Raw genomic sequence first — 19,312 nt, 5'->3', positions numbered from 1 at the left:
CCTGAGGTGTGACTTTCCTTTGTAATGATACGCAGCACCCCCCTTGGTAGCGTTTCCCGTCTTTTGTCATCATGGTTAGCTGGCTGCGCCTGTGCATCCGCCCTGCTAGAAACAACGCCCCTCGTTGTCATATTTATTTTGTCAGCGAGGGTGTGGTTTATGGGCACGAGCAGTGCATATGTTCGCCTGTCTTAACTCATCTCCTTCCGCCTTCTTCAGACTGTGCGGCCTCCTGGCCGTGGTAGGCGATAAGGGATCAGCTGAGGCCGCCCAGTCTGGAGCAGGTGTAAGGACATGTGTAAGCGGCAAACCTATTTACTGCACAAGGCCACGAATCCCAGCCACGCAGTGTGATTTTTTGAAAACACACTGTGGGTCTGGGATTCATGTCCATCGCTAACCGCAACGGCCGACATGAAATGAGGTCAGAAGACAGGAAGCGCTCACAGCGCATGGCCAAGGGATCACAATAGCGCAGACTCCTGTACAGCAAATAACAACGCTCAGGAATCTGCGCCCAGTACCTAGGTGCAAATTTTGACACCTGTGCTGCGTCTCGTTAAAAAGACAAGTCACGCCTCCACAACTGTTTGACAGTATAATGGGCTAAATAGTGTACGTGTTTTAGTCAGCGTGTGCAAGGAGCAAAACAAATAGAGCAACCTTTTACTTGTGCAGCATTAATGCTGCACAAGGTGTGGCTCTTGTACCTTGCAACACCTGAGGGGGGGGTTAAAGGTAACCTTTGAAATTGGTTCAACTAGGCTTCGGCCTACACTCTGCTCCTCTACTCCTCCTGCTGACCCTGGGCTCAAACACCGCTAGTTTTTGCCCGGACATGCTAGCTGCACAGAGAAAAACACCAGCCAATGTGTTAGTGGGGTTCAGCACCGCCAGCTGTTCCCCCGCTGTGTAGCCGGCATCGTGTCCAGCACAAACCACGCTGGCACAAACGACCAAAAGCTGCCACCAGTGCAGGCTTCGGCCTACACTTTGCTCCTCTCCTCCTCCTCCTGCTGACCCTGGGCTCTAACACCGCTAGTTTTTGCCCGGACATGCAATCTGCACAGAGAAAAACACCAGTCAATGTGTTAGTGGGGTTCAGCACCGCCAGCTGTTCCTCTGCTGTGTAGTCGGCATCGTGTCCAGCACAAGCCACGCTGGCACAACTGACCAAAAGCTGCCACCAGTGCAGGCTTCGGCCTACACTTTGCTCCTCTCCTCCTCCTCCTGCTGACCCTGGGCTCTAACACCGCTAGTTTTTGCCCGGACATGCAATCTGCACAGAGAAAAACACCAGTCAATGTGTCAGTGGGGTTCAGCAACGCCAGCTGTTCCCCTGCTGTGTAGCTTGCAACGTGACCTGCAAACGCCACACAGGCACATGAACTGAAATTGAAGGGAGCCTGCCCCCCACCCACAGGTGTTTCTATGTATATCAGTCACCTTGTACAGCAGTACTGCTGCATTTGTACAAGGTGGCTGACTTTTTCTCCTTGCCCACGTGGAACTCAACACGTACAAAATGTGTCTCATTAGAGACCATTACAATGTCCCTGAGGTGTGACTTTCCTTTGTAATGACACGCAGCACCACCCTTGTTAGCGCTGCCCGTCTTTTGACATCATTGGTTAGCTGGCTGCGCCTGTGCATCTCCCCTGCTCGAAACAACGGCCCTCGGTGTCTTTTTTTTTTGGACAGCGAGGGTGTGATTGATGGGCATGTGCAGTGCATATGTTTGCCTGTGTTCACTCATCTCCTTCCGCCTTCTTCAGACTGGGTGTCCTCATGGCCGCGGCAGGCGATAAGGGATCAGATGAGGCCGCCCAGTCTGAAGCAGGTGTAAGGACATGTGTGAGCGGCAAACATATTTAGTGCACCAGGGCACGAATCCCAGCACCGCAGTGTGATTTTTTAAAAACACACTGTGGGTCTGGGATTCATGTCCATCGCTAACCGCAACGGCCAACATGAAATGAGGTCATAAGACAGGAAGCGCTCACAGCGCATGGCCAAAGGATCACAAGAGCGCAGACTCCTGTACAGCAACTAACAACGCTCAGGAAGCTGCGCCCATGCAAAAAGGTGTTGTTTTCGACACCTGTGCTGCTTTTCTTTAAAAAGACAAGTCACGCCTCCACTACTGATTAACAGTATAATGGGCTAAATAGTCTACGTGTTGCATTCAGCTTGTGCAAGTAGAAAAATTAATAGAGCAACCTTTTACTTGTGCAGCATTAATGCTGCAGAAGGAGTGGCTCTTGTACTTTGTAACACCTGAGGGGGGGTTAAAGGTAACCTTTGAAATTGGTTCAACTAGGCTTCGGCCTACACTCTGCTCCTCTCCTCCTCCTGCTGACCCTGGGCTAAAACAACGCCAGTTTCTGCCCGGACATGCTAGCTGCACAGAGAAAAACACCAGCCAATGTGTTAGTGGGGTTCAGCACCGCCAGCTGTTCCTCTGCTGTGTAGTCGGCATCGTGTCCAGCACAAGCCACGCTGGCACAACTGACCAAAAGCTGCCACCAGTGCAGGCTTCGGCCTACACTTTGCTCCTCTCCTCCTCCTGCTGACCCTGGGCTAAAACAACGCCAGTTTCTGCCCGGACATGCTAGCTGCACAGAGAAAAACACCAGCCAATGTGTTAGTGGGGTTCAGCACCGCCAGCTGTTCCTCTGCTGTGTAGTCGGCATCGTGTCCAGCACAAGCCACGCTGGCACAACTGACCAAAAGCTGCCACCAGTGCAGGCTTCGGCCTACACTTTGCTCCTCTCCTCCTCCTGCTGACCCTGGGCTAAAACAACGCCAGTTTCTGCCCGGACATGCTAGCTGCACAGAGAAAAACACCAGCCAATGTGTTAGTGGGGTTCAGCACCGCCAGCTGTTCCCCTGCTGTGTAGCTTGCAACGTTTATTGCAAACGCCACGCAGGAACATGAACTGAAATTGAAGGGAGCCTGCCCCCCACCCCCCCAGGTGTTTCTATGTATAACAGCCACCTTGTACAGCAGTACTGCTGCATTTGTACAAGGTGGCTGACGTTTTCTCCTTGCACACGTGGAACTCAACAAGTACAAAATGTGTCTCATTACAGACCATTACAATGTCCCTGAGGTGTGACTTTCCTTTTTAATGACACGCAGCACCCCCATTGTTAGCGCTGCCCGTCTCCTGACATCATTGGTTGGCTGGCTGTGCCTGTGCATCCCCCCTGCCCGACACAACGCCCCCCGTTGTCTCATATATTTTGACTGCGAGGGTGTGATTGATGGGCACGAGCAGTGCATATGTTCCCCTGTTTTCACTCCCCTCCTTCCGCCTTCTTCTGACTGTGCGGCCTCATGGCCGCGGCATGCGATAAGGGATCAGCTGAGGCCGCCCAGTCTGAAGCAGGTGTAAGGACATGTGTGAGCGGCGAACATATTTACTGCACAAGGCCACGAATCCCAGCACCGCAGTGTGACATTAGGAAAAGCCACTGTGGGTCTGGGATTTATGGCCATCGTTAACCGCACCGGCCAACATGAAATGAGGTCATGAGACGGCCTGCACTAACAGGGTATTGCCAAGGGATAACACAAGAGCGCAGTTTCCTGTACTGCAAATAACAACGGTAAGGAATCTGCGCACAGCACCTAGGTGTAAATTTGTACACCTGTGCTGCGTCTCCTTAAAAAGACTAGTAGTCACGCCTCCACTACTGTTTGACAGTATAATGGGCTAAATAGTGTACGTGTTTAATTCAGCGTGTGCAAGGAGCAAAATTAAATAGAGCAACCTTTGACTTGTGCATCATTAATGCTGTTCAAGGTGTGGCTCTTGTACCTTGCAACACCTGAGGGGGGGGTTAAAGGTAACCTTTGAAATTGGTTCAACTAGGCTTCGGCCTACACTCTGCTCCTCTACTCCTCCTGCTGACCCTGGGCTCAAACACCGCTAGTTTTTGCACGGAAATGCTAGCTGCACAGAGAAAAACACCAGCCAATGTGTTAGTGGGGTTCAGCAACGCCAGCTGTTCCCCTGCTGTGTAGTCGGCAACGTGTCCAGCACAAGCCACGCTGGCACAACAGAACAAAAGCTGCCACCAGTGCAGGCTTCGGCCTACACTTTGCTCCTCTCCTCCTCCTCCTGCTGACCCTGGGCTCAAACACCGCTAGTTTTTGCCCGGAAATGCTAGCTGCACAGAGAAAAACACCAGCCAATGTGTTAGTGGGGTTGAGCAACGCCAGCTGTTCCCCTGCTGTGTAGTCGGCAACGTGTCCAGCACAAGCCACGCTGGCACAACAGAACAAAAGCTGCCACCAGTGCAGGCTTCGGCCTACACTTTGCTCCTCTCCTCCTCCTGCTGACCCTGGGCTCAAACAACGCCAGTTTCTGCCCGGACATGCTAGCTGCACAGAGAAAAACACCAGCCAATGTGTTAGTGGGGTTCAGCACCGCCAGCTGTTCCCCTGCTGTGTAGCTGGCAACGTGTCCTGCAAACGCCACGTAGGCACATGAACTGAAATTGAAGGGAGCCTGCCCCCCACCCCCCCAGGTGTTTTTATGTATAACAGCCACCTTGTACAGCAGTACTGCTGCATTTGTACAAGGTGGCTGACTTTTTCTCCTTGCACACGTGGAACTCAACAAGTACAAAATGTGTCTCATTACAGACCATTACAATGTCCCTGAGGTATGACTTTCCTTTTTAATGACACGCAGCACCCCCATTGTTAGCGCTGCCCGTCTCCTGACATCATTGGTTGGCTGGCTGTGCCTGTGCGTCCCCCCTGCCCGACACAACGCCCCCCGTTGTCTCATATATTTTGACTGCGAGGGTGTGATTGATGGGCACGAGCAGTGCATATGTTCCCCTGTCTTCACTCCCCTCCTTCCGCCTTCTTCTGACTGTGCGGCCTCATGGCCGCGGCATGCGATAAGGGATCAGCTGAGGCCGCCCAGTCTGAAGCAGGTGTAAGGACGTGTGAGCGGCGAACATATTTACTGCACAAGGCCACGAATCCCAGCACCGCAGTGTGACTTTAGGAAAAGCCACTGTGGGTCTGGGATTTATGGCCATCGTTAACCGCACCGGCCAACATGAAATGAGGTCATGAGACGGCCTGCACTAACAGGGTATTGCCAAGGGATAACACAAGAGCGCAGTTTCCTGTACTGCAAACAACAACGGTAAGGAATCTGCGCACAGCACCTAGGTGTAAATTTGTACACCTGTGCTGCGTCACCTTAAAAAGACTAGTAGTCACGCCTCCACTACTGTTTGACAGTATAATGGGCTAAATAGTGTACGTGTTTAATTCAGCGTGTGCAAGGAGCAAAATTAAATAGAGCAACCTTTGACTTGTGCATCATTAATGCTGTTCAAGGTGTGGCTCTTGTACCTTGCAACACCTGAGGGGGGGGTTAAAGGTAACCTTTGAAATTGGTTCAACTAGGCTTCGGCCTACACTCTGCTCCTCTACTCCTCCTGCTGACCCTGGGCTCAAACACCGCTAGTTTTTGCCCGGAAATGCTAGCTGCACAGAGAAAAACACCAGCCAATGTGTTAGTGGGGTTCAGCACCGCCAGCTGTTCCCCCGCTGTGTAGCCGGCATCGTGTCCAGCACAAGCCACGCTGGCACAACCGACCAAAAGCTGCCACCAGTGCAGGCTTCGGCCTACACTTTGCTCCTCTCCTCCTCCTCCTGCTGACCCTGGGCTCAAACACCGCTAGTTTTTGCCCGGAAATGCTAGCTGCACAGAGAAAAACACCAGCCAATGTGTTAGTGGGGTTCAGCACCGCCAGCTGTTCCCCCGCTGTGTAGCCGGCATCGTGTCCAGCACAAGCCACGCTGGCACAACCGACCAAAAGCTGCCACCAGTGCAGGCTTCGGCCTACACTTTGCTCCTCTCCTCCTCCTCCTGCTGACCCTGGGCTCTAACACCGCTAGTTTTTGCCCGGACATGCAATCTGCACAGAGAAAAACACCAGTCAATGTGTCAGTGGGGTTCAGCAACGCCAGCTGTTCCCCTGCTGTGTAGCTTGCAACGTGACCTGCAAACGCCACGCAGGCACATGAACTGAAATTGAAGGGAGCCTGCCCCCCACCCACAGGTGTTTCTATGTATAACAGCCACCTTGTACAGCAGTACTGCTGCATTTGTACAAGGTGGCTGACTTTTTCTCCTTGCCCACGTGGAACTCAACACGTACAAAATGTGTCTCATTAGAGACCATTACAATGTCCCTGAGGTGTGACTTTCCTTTGTAATGACACGCAGCACCACCCTTTGTTAGCGCTGCCCGTCTTTTGACATCATTGGTTAGCTGGCTGCGCCTGTGCATCTCCCCTGCTCGAAACAACGCCCCTCGGTGTCTTATTTTTTTGGACAGCGAGGGTGTGATTGATGGGCATGTGCAGTGCATATGTTTGCCTGTGTTCACTCATCTCCTTCCGCCTTCTTCAGACTGGGTGTCCTCATGGCCGCGGCAGGCGATAAGGGATCAGATGAGGCCGCCCAGTCTGAAGCAGGTGTAAGGACATGTGTGAGCGGCAAACATATTTAGTGCACCAGGGCACGAATCCCAGCACCGCAGTGTGATTTTTTAAAAACACACTGTGGGTCTGGGATTCATGTCCATCGCTAACCGCAACGGCCAACATGAAATGAGGTCATAAGACAGGAAGCGCTCACAGCGCATGGCCAAAGGATCACAAGAGCGCAGACTCCTGTACAGCAACTAACAACGCTCAGGAAGCTTCGCCCATGCAAAAAGGTGTTGTTTTCGACACCTGTGCTGCTTTTCTTTAAAAAGACAAGTCACGCCTCCACTACTGTTTAACAGTATAATGGGCTAAATAGTGTACGTGTTGCATTCAGCTTGTGCAAGTAGACAAATTAATAGAGCAACCTTTTACTTGTGCAGCATTAATGCTGCAGAAGGAGTGGCTCTTGTACTTTGTAACACCTGAGGGGGGGTTAAAGGTAACCTTTGAAATTGGTTCAACTAGGCTTCGGCCTACACTCTGCTCCTCTCCTCCTCCTGCTGACCCTGGGCTCTAACAACGCTAGTTTTTGCCCGGAAATGCTAGCTGCACAGAGAAAAACACCAGCCAATGTGTTAGTGGGGTTCAGCAACGCCAGCTGTTCCCCCGCTGTGTAGCCGGCATCGTGTCCAGCACAAGCCACGCTGGCACAACCGACCAAAAGCTGCCACCAGTGCAGGCTTCGGCCTACACTTTGCTCCTCTCCTCCTCCTCCTGCTGACCCTGGGCTCAAACACCGCTAGTTTTTGCCCGGAAATGCTAGCTGCACAGAGAAAAACACCAGCCAATGTGTTAGTGGGGTTCAGCAACGCCAGCTGTTCCCCCGCTGTGTAGCCGGCATCGTGTCCAGCACAAGCCACGCTGGCACAACCGACCAAAAGCTGCCACCAGTGCAGGCTATGGCCTACACTTTGCTCCTCTCCTCCTCCTCCTGCTGACCCTGGGCTCAAACACCGCTAGTTTTTGCCCGGAAATGCTAGCTGCACAGAGAAAAACACCAGCCAATGTGTTAGTGGGGTTCAGCACCGCCAGCTGTTCCCCTGCTGTGCAGCTTGCAACGTGACCTGCAAACGCCACGCAGGCACATGAACTGAAATTGAAGGGAGCCTGGCCCCCACCCCCAGGTGTTTCTATGTATAACAGCCACCTTGTACAGCAGTACTGCTGCATTTGTACAAGGTGGCTGATGTTTTCTCCTTGCCCACGTGGAACTCAACACGTACAAAATGTGTCTCTTTGAGACCATTCCACTGTCCCTGAGGTGTGACTTTCCTTTCTAATGATACGCAGCACCCCCCTTGGTAGCGCTTCCCGTCTTCTGACATCATTGGTTGGCTACTTGCGCCTGTTCGTCCGCCCTGCCTGAATAAAATGCTCCTCGTTGTCTTAATTATTTTGACTGCGAGGGTGTGATTGATGGGCACGAGCAGTGCATATGTTCGCCTGTCTTAACTCATCTCCTTCCGCCTTCTTCAGACTGTGCAGCCTCATGGCCGCGGCATGCGAGAAGGGATCAGCAGAGGCCGCCCAGTCTGAAGCAGGTGTAAGGACGTGTGTGAGCGGCCAAAATATTTACTGCTCAAGGCCACGAATCCCAGCACCGCAGTGTGGCTTTATGAAAAGACACTGTGGGTCTGGGATTTATGGCCATCGTTAACCGCACCGGCCAACATGAAATGATGTCATAAGATGGGCAGCGCTAACAGGGCATTGCCAAGGGATAACACAAGAGCGCAGACTCCTGTACAGCAAATAACAACGCTCAGGAAGCTGCGCCAAGCACCAAAAAACCAAGTCACGCATCCACTACAGTTTGACTGTAGAATGGGGTAAATTGTGTATGTCTTTCATTCAGCGTGTGCAAGTAGACAAATTAATAGAGCAACCTTTCACTTGTGCAGCATTAATACTGCACAAGGTGTGTCTCTTGTACTTTGTAACACCTGAGGGGGGGGGTTAAAGGTTTCCTTTGAAATTGGTTCAACTAGGCTTCGGCCTACACTCTGCTCCTCTCCTCCTCCTCCTGCTTCAACACGGGCTCTAACATCGCTAGTTTTTGCCCGCAAGTGCTAGCTGCACAGAGAAAAACACACGCCATTGTGTTAGTGGGGTTCAGCAACGCCAGCTGTTCCCCCAGTGTGTAGCCGGCAAAGTGTCCTGCAAACGCAACGCAGACACAAAGCTGCCTCCAGTGCAGGCTTCGGCCTACACTCATCTCCCCCTGCTTACCCTTTGCTCCAACACCGCTAGTTGGGGCTCTAGGAAGACAATCTTTAATAGGCAAGGCAACGCATCTGGGTTCCAGCACCGCCAGCTGGTTCTCGGCAGTGTTCTTGTCACAGGTACTCCCTCGTGCCAAGCCTGGTTTCAGCACCGTCAGCTGTTTCCGGGTTGTGTCAAGCTCACTGAGACACCTATGCTTGCCTCGTCGTGGTGCGGTCGGGTTAGCCAACTCCAGGGTGCCTCCAGTTTAGGAGCTTCCTATGTGGGCTGCGTGAACTGGTAGTCAAGGCTGGTTCTGTAGTGCCAGTAGGCCCAGCTCCCCCTGTAGGACTGTTGGGGTTCGGTAACTGCGGCTGCCTCGCGGCCTAGCTGTTCTCTCCTCTCCTGTGGGCCTTGGGGTCCACCACCTGGTTCCAGCACCGTCAGCTGGTTCCGGGCCGAGCCTTTGGCTTAGGTGCCTCCTCCTGGGTATCCGAGTTCCGCCAACGCCAGGCGGTCCTTGGTAGTGCTTTTAAGCGCGGGCACCTACAGCTTAGTAACCGGGTTCCAGCACCGTCAGCTGGTCCTCGGTCGTGCCATTGGCTCTTGCACACTGGGGCAACGCATCCGGGTTCCAGCACCGCCAGCTGGTTCTCGGCAGTGTTCTTGTCACAGGTACTCCCTCGTGCCAAGCCTGGTTTCAGCACCGTCAGCTGTTTCCGGGTTGTGTCAAGCTCACTGAGACACCTATGCTTGCCTCGTCGTGGTGCGGTCGGGTTAGCCAACTCCAGGGTGCCTCCAGTTTAGGAGCTTCCTATGTGGGCTGCGTGAACTGGTAGTCAAGGCTGGTTCTGTAGTGCCAGTAGGCCCAGCTCCCCCTGTAGGACTGTTGGGGTTCGGTAACTGCGGCTGCCTCGCGGCCTAGCTGTTCTCTCCTCTCCTGTGGGCCTTGGGGTCCACCACCTGGTTCCAGCACCGTCAGCTGGTTCCGGGCCGAGCCTTTGGCTTAGGTGCCTCCTCCTGGGTATCCGAGTTCTGCCAACGCCAGGTGGTCCTTGGTAGTGCTTTTAAGCGCGGGCACCTACAGCTTAGTAACCGGGTTCCAGCACCGTCAGCTGGTCCTCGGTCGTGCCATTGGCTCTTGCACACTGGGGCAACGCATCCGGGTTCCAGCACCGCCAGCTGGTTCTCGGCAGTGTTCTTGTCACAGGTACTCCCTCGTGCCAAGCCTGGTTTCAGCACCGTCAGCTGTTTCCGGGTTGTGTCAAGCTCACTGAGACACCTATGCTTGCCTCGTCGTGGTGCGGTCGGGTTAGCCAACTCCAGGGTGCCTCCAGTTTAGGAGCTTCCTATGTGGGCTGCGTGAACTGGTAGTCAAGGCTGGTTCTGTAGTGCCAGTAGGCCCAGCTCCCCCTGTAGGACTGTTGGGGTTCGGTAACTGCGGCTGCCTCGCGGCCTAGCTGTTCTCTCCTCTCCTGTGGGCCTTGGGGTCCACCACCTGGTTCCAGCACCGTCAGCTGGTTCCGGGCAGAGCCTTTGGCTTAGGTGCCTCCTCCTGGGTATCCGAGTTCCACCAACGCCAGTCGGTCCTTGGTAGTGCTTTTAAGCGCGGGCACCTACAGCTTAGTAACCGGGTTCCAGCACCGTCAGCTGGTCCTCGGTCGTGCCATTGGCTCTTGCACACTGGGGCAACGCATCCGGGTTCCAGCACCGCCAGCTGGTTCTCGGCAGTGTTCTTGGCACAGGTACTCCCTCGTGCCAAGCCTGGTTTCAGCACCGTCAGCTGTTTCCGGGTTGTGTCAAGCTCACTGAGACACCTATGCTTGCCTCGTCGTGGTGCGGTCGGGTTAGCCAACTCCAGGGTGCCTCCAGTTTAGGAGCTTCCTATGTGGGCTGCGTGAACTGGTAGTCAAGGCTGGTTCTGTAGTGCCAGTAGGCCCAGCTCCCCCTGTAGGACTGTTGGGGTTCGGTAACTGCGGCTGCCTCGCGGCCTAGCTGTTCTCTCCTCTCCTGTGGGCCTTGGGGTCCACCACCTGGTTCCAGCACCGTCAGCTGGTTCCGGGCAGAGCCTTTGGCTTAGGTGCCTCCTCCTGGGTATCCGAGTTCCGCCAACGCCAGGCGGTCCTTGGTAGTGCTTTTAAGCGCGGGCACCTACAGCTTAGTAACCGGGTTCCAGCACCGTCAGCTGGTCCTCGGTCGTGCCATTGGCTCTTGCACACTGGGGCAACGCATCCGGGTTCCAGCACCGCCAGCTGGTTCTCGGCAGTGTTCTTGTCACAGGTACTCCCTCGTGCCAAGCCTGGTTTCAGCACCGTCAGCTGTTTCCGGGTTGTGTCAAGCTCACTGAGACACCTATGCTTGCCTCGTCGTGGTGCGGTCGGGTTAGCCAACTCCAGGGTGCCTCCAGTTTAGGAGCTTCCTATGTGGGCTGCGTGAACTGGTAGTCAAGGCTGGTTCTGTAGTGCCAGTAGGCCCAGCTCCCCCTGTAGGACTGTTGGGGTTCGGTAACTGCGGCTGCCTCGCGGCCTAGCTGTTCTCTCCTCTCCTGTGGGCCTTGGGGTCCACCACCTGGTTCCAGCACCGTCAGCTGGTTCCGGGCAGAGCCTTTGGCTTAGGTGCCTCCTCCTGGGTATCCGAGTTCCGCCAACGCCAGGCGGTCCTTGGTAGTGCTTTTAAGCGCGGGCACCTACAGCTTAGTAACCGGGTTCCAGCACCGTCAGCTGGTCCTCGGTCGTGCCATTGGCTCTTGCACACTGGGGCAACGCATCCGGGTTCCAGCACCGCCAGCTGGTTCTCGGCAGTGTTCTTGTCACAGGTACTCCCTCATGCCAAGCCTGGTTTCAGCACCGTCAGCTGTTTCCGGGTTGTGTCAAGCTCACTGAGACACCTATGCTTGCCTCGTCGTGGTGCGGTCGGGTTAGCCAACTCCAGGGTGCCTCCAGTTTAGGAGCTTCCTATGTGGGCTGCGTGAACTGGTAGTCAAGGCTGGTTCTGTAGTGCCAGTAGGCCCAGCTCCCCCTGTAGGACTGTTGGGGTTCGGTAACTGCGGCTGCCTCGCGGCCTAGCTGTTCTCTCCTCTCCTGTGGGCCTTCGGGTCCACCACCTGGTTCCAGCACCGTCAGCTGGTTCTCGGCAGTGTCTTTTGCTCTTGTACCTTCTGCTCCCCATCCTGGTTCCAGTACCGTCAGCTGGTTCCGGGCAGAGCCTTTGGCTTAGGTGCCTCCTTCTGGGTATCCAAGTTCCACCAACGTCAGGTGGTCCTTGGTAGTGCTTTCAGGCACGGGTACCTCCTGCTTAGTAACCAGGTTCCAGTAACTCAGCTGGTCCTTGGTAGTTCCATTGGCTCTTGGACCTTCGGCTACCCATCCGGGTTCCAGTACCGTCAGCTGGTTCTCGGCAGTGTCTTTTGCTCTTGTACCTTCTGCTCCCCATCCTGGTTCCAGTAACGTCAGCTGGTTCCGGGCAGAGCCTTTGGCTTAGGTGCCTCCTTCTGGGTATCCGAGTTCCGCCAACGTCAGGCGGTCCTTGGTAGTGCTTTTTAGCACGGGTACCTCCTGCTTAGTAACCGGGTTCCAGTAACGTCAGCTGGTCCTCGGTAGTTCCATAGGCTCTTGAACCTTCGGGTAGCCATTCAAGTTCCAGTTCCATCAGCTGGTTCTTGGCATTTTCTCAGCCTTCTTGTACCTTCTGCTACATTTCCAAGTTGAAGACCCTAACGTCGACAACCCGGAAGACCACCACGATGACGACGACCCGGAAGACCACCCCGATGACGACGACGACGACGGCGGAGACGACGACGGCTGAGACGACGACGGCGGAGATGACGACACTGGAGACGACGACCCTGGAGACGACGACATGGAAGACCGAGAAGCAGAAGAACAAGAGGCTGCAGAACAAAGAGCAGAAGAACATTAAGCATAAGACTTAATATCAGAGCAAAAGATATTATCTAAATTATATGCAGAAGAAGACTAAGCAGTGTATGGGGGTGAGTCCGTTCCTCCTCGTGGTGCCCCTGGATAAAGCCTGATGCTGCAGGCCAAACTGAACGCGGACAAATGTAACTTTTGTGACTGGCAGAACGGAAGGTGTAATCTTCCAACTTTTATAGATAACAACTACGGGAATGCCTGTCACAAATGAGAATATGATGAAGAAGTAGAATAGGAAGAATAATAACAGTGGAATAAAAAGAATATGTAGAATAGGAAGAATAATAATAGTTGAATAAAATGAATATGAAGAATGTAATAAAAAAAAAATAGGTAGAAGATGAAGAAGAAGATGAATAAGGTGAAGAAGAAGTTGATGTCAAAGATGCTGATGATGATGAAGATGAAAGTGTGGGAAAAGTAAAAAAAAAAAAAGAAAAAAAAAGAAGGGGAAGGGCGTGGAATAGTGAAACATCAATATCTGACAAAATAAAAAAAAATTTACATACTCAATATCTTTTTCACTCCGAACGTCTTAAAAAAAACAAAAAACATGCTATTCTATTTGATTGGGCTAAACCTCATTGCCTTTAATGTCTCCGCCACCTCCCACAATACATCCTACATTATTCTTAGTTGTTTTCCTTCATGTAGAATGAACCTACAAGGAAAGAAAGGGTTTATTTTAATTCCGATATTTTGGTCCCATTGACTTGCATTGGGATCGGGTATCGGTATCGGCGATATCCGATATTTTTTGAATATCGGCCGATCCAAACCGATACCGATACTTTCCGATATCGGAAGGTATCGCTCAACACTAGTTATCATGTTTTTGCACTTTATTAATATGCTGATCACATAGGTCAGGGATTTTTTGCAATTTATTAATATGCGGTCCAAATAGGTCAGTGATTTTTGCACTTTATTAATATGCTGTACACATATAGTATTTTTGATATCTCAAAAGGGTGTGACACATTCGCATATATTATTCCAGCGTTCTTTAATTCTACATTATTTTAGCACATATTAATTTTACAGGTGCCTGTGCTGTCTATAATTTGACTCCTTTTTATTCAAAGACATCTAACATATACAGACTTTTAATGTTTTTGTGTAAAATCGCGGTCACACAGGCACGAACACACACACACACACAACACAGAACCCACACACAACAAACACACAGAACCCACACACACACAACACATACAACACACACAAGAAATAGACATTTAGGACTTATTTATGTTATTATCTTTATGCACGTTGCCTGGGCTGTCTATAATTTTACTCTATCCTTGTTTTGTTGAAAATAACTGGACATACATAAGAAACCGGGCAATATATCTTTATTACATTGGGGTTTACTTTTGGAAACTTACAAATTCCTATAATTATGCTTATACCTTAGGCGTGTATTTACATGGCCCTGTAATTCGCACTTTTACAGACTATATGTGGATTACAGCCTGTATACAGTAACAGGCGGCATGACTGCGTGTAATATTGCACTCAATACTGTGCAAAGGGCCTGAATACTTGTGACCGTGTGATATTTCAGTTTTCTTTTTAATAAATTCGCAAAAAATCTACATTTCTGTTTTGTTCAGGCATGATGGCGTGCAGAGTGTACATTAATATATATATCTCAGAATGCAACTGAATAGTATTGCTAATTAGACCATATAAATAGAAAATTATGTAGAAACCCAAAGTTTTGATAAGTGTATGAAAATACACCAATATTAACTATTTGTGCTATTTTAGGCGTAAATTTGAACTATATGTATAGCAGTCAGGAGTTGGGGCGATGAAATATGTGTTACAAGCGTAGTGAATTGCAGATATATTCTACAGTGTATGGCATTTTGAGAAATGTGTGGCATAATCAATTACTTATCACGGCCACTAGATGGCATAATATCATATTAATTATACATTGGGGTATACTTTTGAAAACTTACAAATTCATTGGAAATTTTTAAACCATTATTGCTTAGGCAAATACAGAATATAAAAAGTAAAAACATTAAATAGTACAAAAATGTTTTATTGTCAGAACTAATTTGAAATAAAGAACACATTTTAAGCTAACCGCACTCACTTTACACAATCACAAAAAATGAAACACACTTTAAGTTAGCTAACAGCATGATGCCGACAAATGCATCTTTGCGGAATCTGAACACAACACATACAACACACACGACAAGCATACACACACAACATGCAGAGCACATACAACACATGCGACACACACAACAAACACACATAACATACAAAACACACACATCACATACAACACAGACGACAAGCATACACACACAACATACAGAACACATACAACACATGCGACACACACACAACACACACAACAAATACACATGATTTTTTGCACTTTATTAATATGCTGTTCACATATAGTATTTTTGATATCTCTTATTTCCCTGGTGTAAAATCTCGTTGATGGCTTACAAAGACATTTCAATACTATAAAAATTCTTACAGAATATAAAAATGGTTTACTGGCAGTACTATACTGCGACTGGCTTATTTTTGTACAAATTCAGGCTGTTTGCTGATCCCCTTTCTGTATTTGCAAACCGTGCAATATATCTTTATAGAAATAACACTTCTGCACCCACGGGCGCTTCTCAGCCAAACAGGCATCCGGTACTCATCAGGCACTGTGAAATAATGCAAAAATACAGCTGTGTGCGGCTGGCTGCAGCAACATTTTGCTATTATAAGTTTATGGTTTGTGAAGAACACGCATCACATACAGAACTCACACACACACACACAACACGCACATATGAAAAATGACAATCATTGTATGTGATTTAAAAGACTTTAGTTAGATTTATCAGGTGTGATTTAGTTTGAAAGCCCGCAATTCCGCGGTAATGGCAGGTGTTGGACATGCATTTAACAGTCTTTCATATGTATCGCAGAAAGATTTTAGTCCCATCTGTGCGAGTTTGCTTTGAGCGTACTGCGCAGACATGTCAGTAAACATTTTGACATGGGCAGCATCCCACGAAGGACGACATGTGTAAGGTGTATGTACAGCAACTTTCTGCTTTCTATCTACACGGCGCCGGGGTACGGCGTGTTTCTTTAGAGGTAATACAGGGGCAAAAACGCTAGAAGAGCCTGCAAGAGCAGTATCTGCAGATTGCACAGTCTGGCACACAGGTATATTGAGGGGCTCTATGGGTGACCACATACCCTCGGAGAGCTGTTCAATTTCTCTGTTTTCAGGAGTAACTTGTGGTATGGCGTCTGGGCTATTGGAGGGCCGTGTTATGCGGGTCCTAGCGTTCTGCGCTGCCCGTTTCTCTCTTGAAACGCGCGTATATTTCTGATGTGAAATCTTGGGGCTTGGATTCCCGGGTTGTTTTGGTGCCGCGGAGCATTCATCACGATCCACAACACAGATGGGCGAAAGAGATGTTGCGCGCACCGCCGTATTAGCTCTTTGTGGTTGATTCTCTGCAGCGCCGTAATTACGCCGTTGCAAAACTCGTTGCTGAAGAGGCGACGTATCTAAAAGAAAAGATACAAGTGGCGGTTAGCCGCGAAATGGATCAAAATTGGAAAAGCTAAACGGCGACGCATAGCTATGATACTGCGTAATATTTGAAAAGTTAACGGGGTCAGCTACCCATGAAATCATTGTAACAATATTTACATAAACATGTATAGAGCAGACCAGATATATACTTACAAGTATGAAGCGGGAATTGTTCCACAACAGCTCCTGATTTAACGGGCGGCGCAATGCTCAAACTCGCAGAGGCGGGAATATTCTCTTTTTCAAGCTGTATTTTCCGGGCAACTAGATTAGCGGGTGTAAGTAAAAATATAACGATTAGCGAACATAGAATTGATTTTCTACACAAAACTGCAGCATTGAGACGGTTATATATATATAAATATATATATATATATTTTCAAAAATGAATTTTCTGACAGTTAGCTAGCAGCTGTAAGTAAATAAGAGCATTACACAAAAGTGAGAATCGCCTGTATTCCAGGTGAACAGATACCTTTTCTATTCTTGAAACACCTGCGTAACGAGCTGCCGCGTCTTTTAGGCGCATCGGGTGGCGATGAAATTGCAGGGTTCTTGACATCTATGATCTCCACGTCGGAACCCAGCGTATCGCATGGTTCGGGAACACACCAGTTTTCAGGCATATCGTGCGATGTCTCCGTGTCAGTATCTGTATGAGAAATTGCGCGTAGTTCGTGTTTACATACAAAGGATTAAAGCAACTGACGTAGTATAATATAGTTTTACGGCATAAACATATTTGCGGTGTAAATTAATATAGCAAGACTTATGCCGCTATATATTAATAATTCAGTATTATATTGGTGGCTACCGCTATTATCTATTGTATTACACAGATTAGAATGTAGAATGTTAGCCCGCAAGGCCTGGGTCCTCTGTATCAGTCCGTCATTGTTAGTTTGTTTACTGTATGTGATATTTGTAACGTGTATGTAACCCCGTCTCATGTACAGCACCATGGAATCAGTGGTGCTATATAAATAAATAAATAATATTAATAATATATATATTTAGCTTTCTTACATGTGATACATGAAAGATAAATATCTTTGTACCGTGTTACAATGAAATTTTTCCCTATCTAAAAGCAAAAAGGCGCGCCTAATTACCCATGATGAGGTGAAGAGCAGGGCCATTATCGGTTAGCGGCTCCACGGCTTCAATGCGCTCATAATTCTGCGTTATGAAATTATTGCGCCAATCGGGCGACATACACGGCTCTTAAATAAGAAAGAATGCGTGAATATATAATTAATATAAATTACTTATAATATAATGACTCAATCAGAATGAGTCAATACTCTGCACATTTAGTACTAGTGTTCAGTAGAGACACATATAAACAGCTTTAAGTTCTGGACTATATGAATACACTGTGAATAAAACAAAGCTTACAGAATCAAACTCGGGGCTACGTATAAAATCTAATATAAAACAAATGAGAAAGGTGTTATAAACCACGTGTAAAATAAATACACGACTAGGCTATAATTAAACTGTCTCTTAAACTAAAAATCTACATCTCAATTTTTCATATTTCTAGTGCAATAATGCAGTTCATGTTTCATATGTGGCCGCAAACTACGAAATTTACGAGAAATATTGTGTACAGCAGCCGAGGGGTGGAGTGAAAGACAAAAGACAACGCCCGTCGGACCGGACCCAACCCGTTAACATACAGCGCTGGTGAAATTAAAAAAATAAAAAAGGTATTTATAGGAGATACATGGGGGTTTCAAAAGTAGTTGGGAAATGCAAAGCTGACACTCAGTCCAATGATATTTTTAGAGGATAATCCTAAAATGTGACAGATTCCCTTTAAATCTTCCATGGACATGGCCGCATTAGGGTCACCTCTTTCAACCACCGTCTGCACTATTTCCGGTATTTCTGGTCACACTGCTGTGACATTCTACCCCTTGTGATCTCTATTACGATGTTCCTACATAGTACCCCAGTTAAGCACTACACCACTAATAATAATCTTTATTTTTATATAGCGATATCCTATTCCGCAGGGCTTTACTGTTGGCACACATTATCAACCCTGTCCCCGATTGGTCTCACAATCTAAATTCCCTATCAGTATGTCTTTGGAATGTGGGAGGAAACCGGAGAACCTGGAGGAAACCCACGCAAACATGGGGAGAACATACAAACTCCTTGCAGATGTTGTCCTTGGTGGGATTAGAACCTAGGACTCCTGAGCTGCAAGGCTGCAGTGCTAACCACTGAGCCCACCACTGACCATGAGTGTCAGTACATACTGCTGTAACATTCTATTTTTCAGGCTCTCCTTAACCACTATGTCCAAGTATGGAGTTACTTGTCTTCTGAGAAGATAGTGGGAGGAAAGGGGATCATGGTGAGGATCATGTGGTCCAGACTCTTGACTAGTGAGACTGGACTGTGTGGAAGACAGGATGGTGTTGGGAAACAGACTGGAAGCAATATCTGCCATCCAACCCATAACTGTTCTGTCTTCAACTGCGGTGTTCTGTCTTCAACTGTGGTGTCCTGCGCCCTCCCTGAAAAGTGGGACAGGAAGCTAGGTCTTGTGGATGAGCGTGTTTGATGTGCTCCTGCAGTAGGCACAGCTTCACCTGGAGCACGGCCTTTGCGTGCACATTCAGCAGCCTGCCCACCCTTTACCGCACGCCTTGCACATTTTAAATTATCTATGCAGTTTAGAGCGGTATTATTGGAGAATAGACTTTATTTGAATTGTCTCTTAAAGGGACACTGTCACCTGAATTTGGAGGGAACAATCTTCAGCCACGGAGGCGGGGTTTTGGGGTTTTTGATTCATCCTTTCCTTACCCGCTGGCAGCATGCTGGCTGCAATATTGGATTGAAGTTCATTCTCTGTCCTCCATAGTACACGCCTGCGCAAGGCAAGATTGCCTTGTGCTTTTGGGACTTCTTAGGTCCCTTACTCAGGGCATAGTATAACAAAGTTTCTGAAGAAACACAAATATATGCACAAATAAACAACAAAAAAAGAGGGGCATGGTATTATAAATGAAGATTTAAAGGGAACCTGTCACCTGAATTTGG

General features: G+C 49.1%; 1 protein-coding gene across 1 annotated transcript in view; it reads right to left on the bottom strand.

Moving 5' to 3' along the window:
- Positions 1-17,473, bottom strand: part of LOC138637764 (uncharacterized) — a 35,672-nt gene extending 18,199 nt beyond the window's left edge. The window contains exons 1-4 of the mRNA XM_069726681.1: positions 17,365-17,473; positions 16,728-16,904; positions 16,406-16,516; positions 15,785-16,224 (exon numbers count right to left, since the gene is read on the bottom strand). Of these exons, the coding sequence (XP_069582782.1) occupies positions 15,785-16,224; positions 16,406-16,516; positions 16,728-16,904; positions 17,365-17,467 (831 nt within the window). The 5' untranslated portion in view covers positions 17,468-17,473. The remainder of the gene's footprint in view (positions 1-15,784; positions 16,225-16,405; positions 16,517-16,727; positions 16,905-17,364) is intronic.
- Positions 17,474-19,312: the final 1,839 nt, after the last annotated feature.

Source organism: Ranitomeya imitator, chromosome 5, assembly GCF_032444005.1.
Source record: "Ranitomeya imitator isolate aRanImi1 chromosome 5, aRanImi1.pri, whole genome shotgun sequence".
NCBI lineage: Eukaryota > Metazoa > Chordata > Amphibia > Anura > Dendrobatidae > Ranitomeya > Ranitomeya imitator.
The sequence above is the reverse complement of the archived record's forward strand: the minus strand, read 5'-3'. Positions and strand labels throughout refer to the sequence as shown.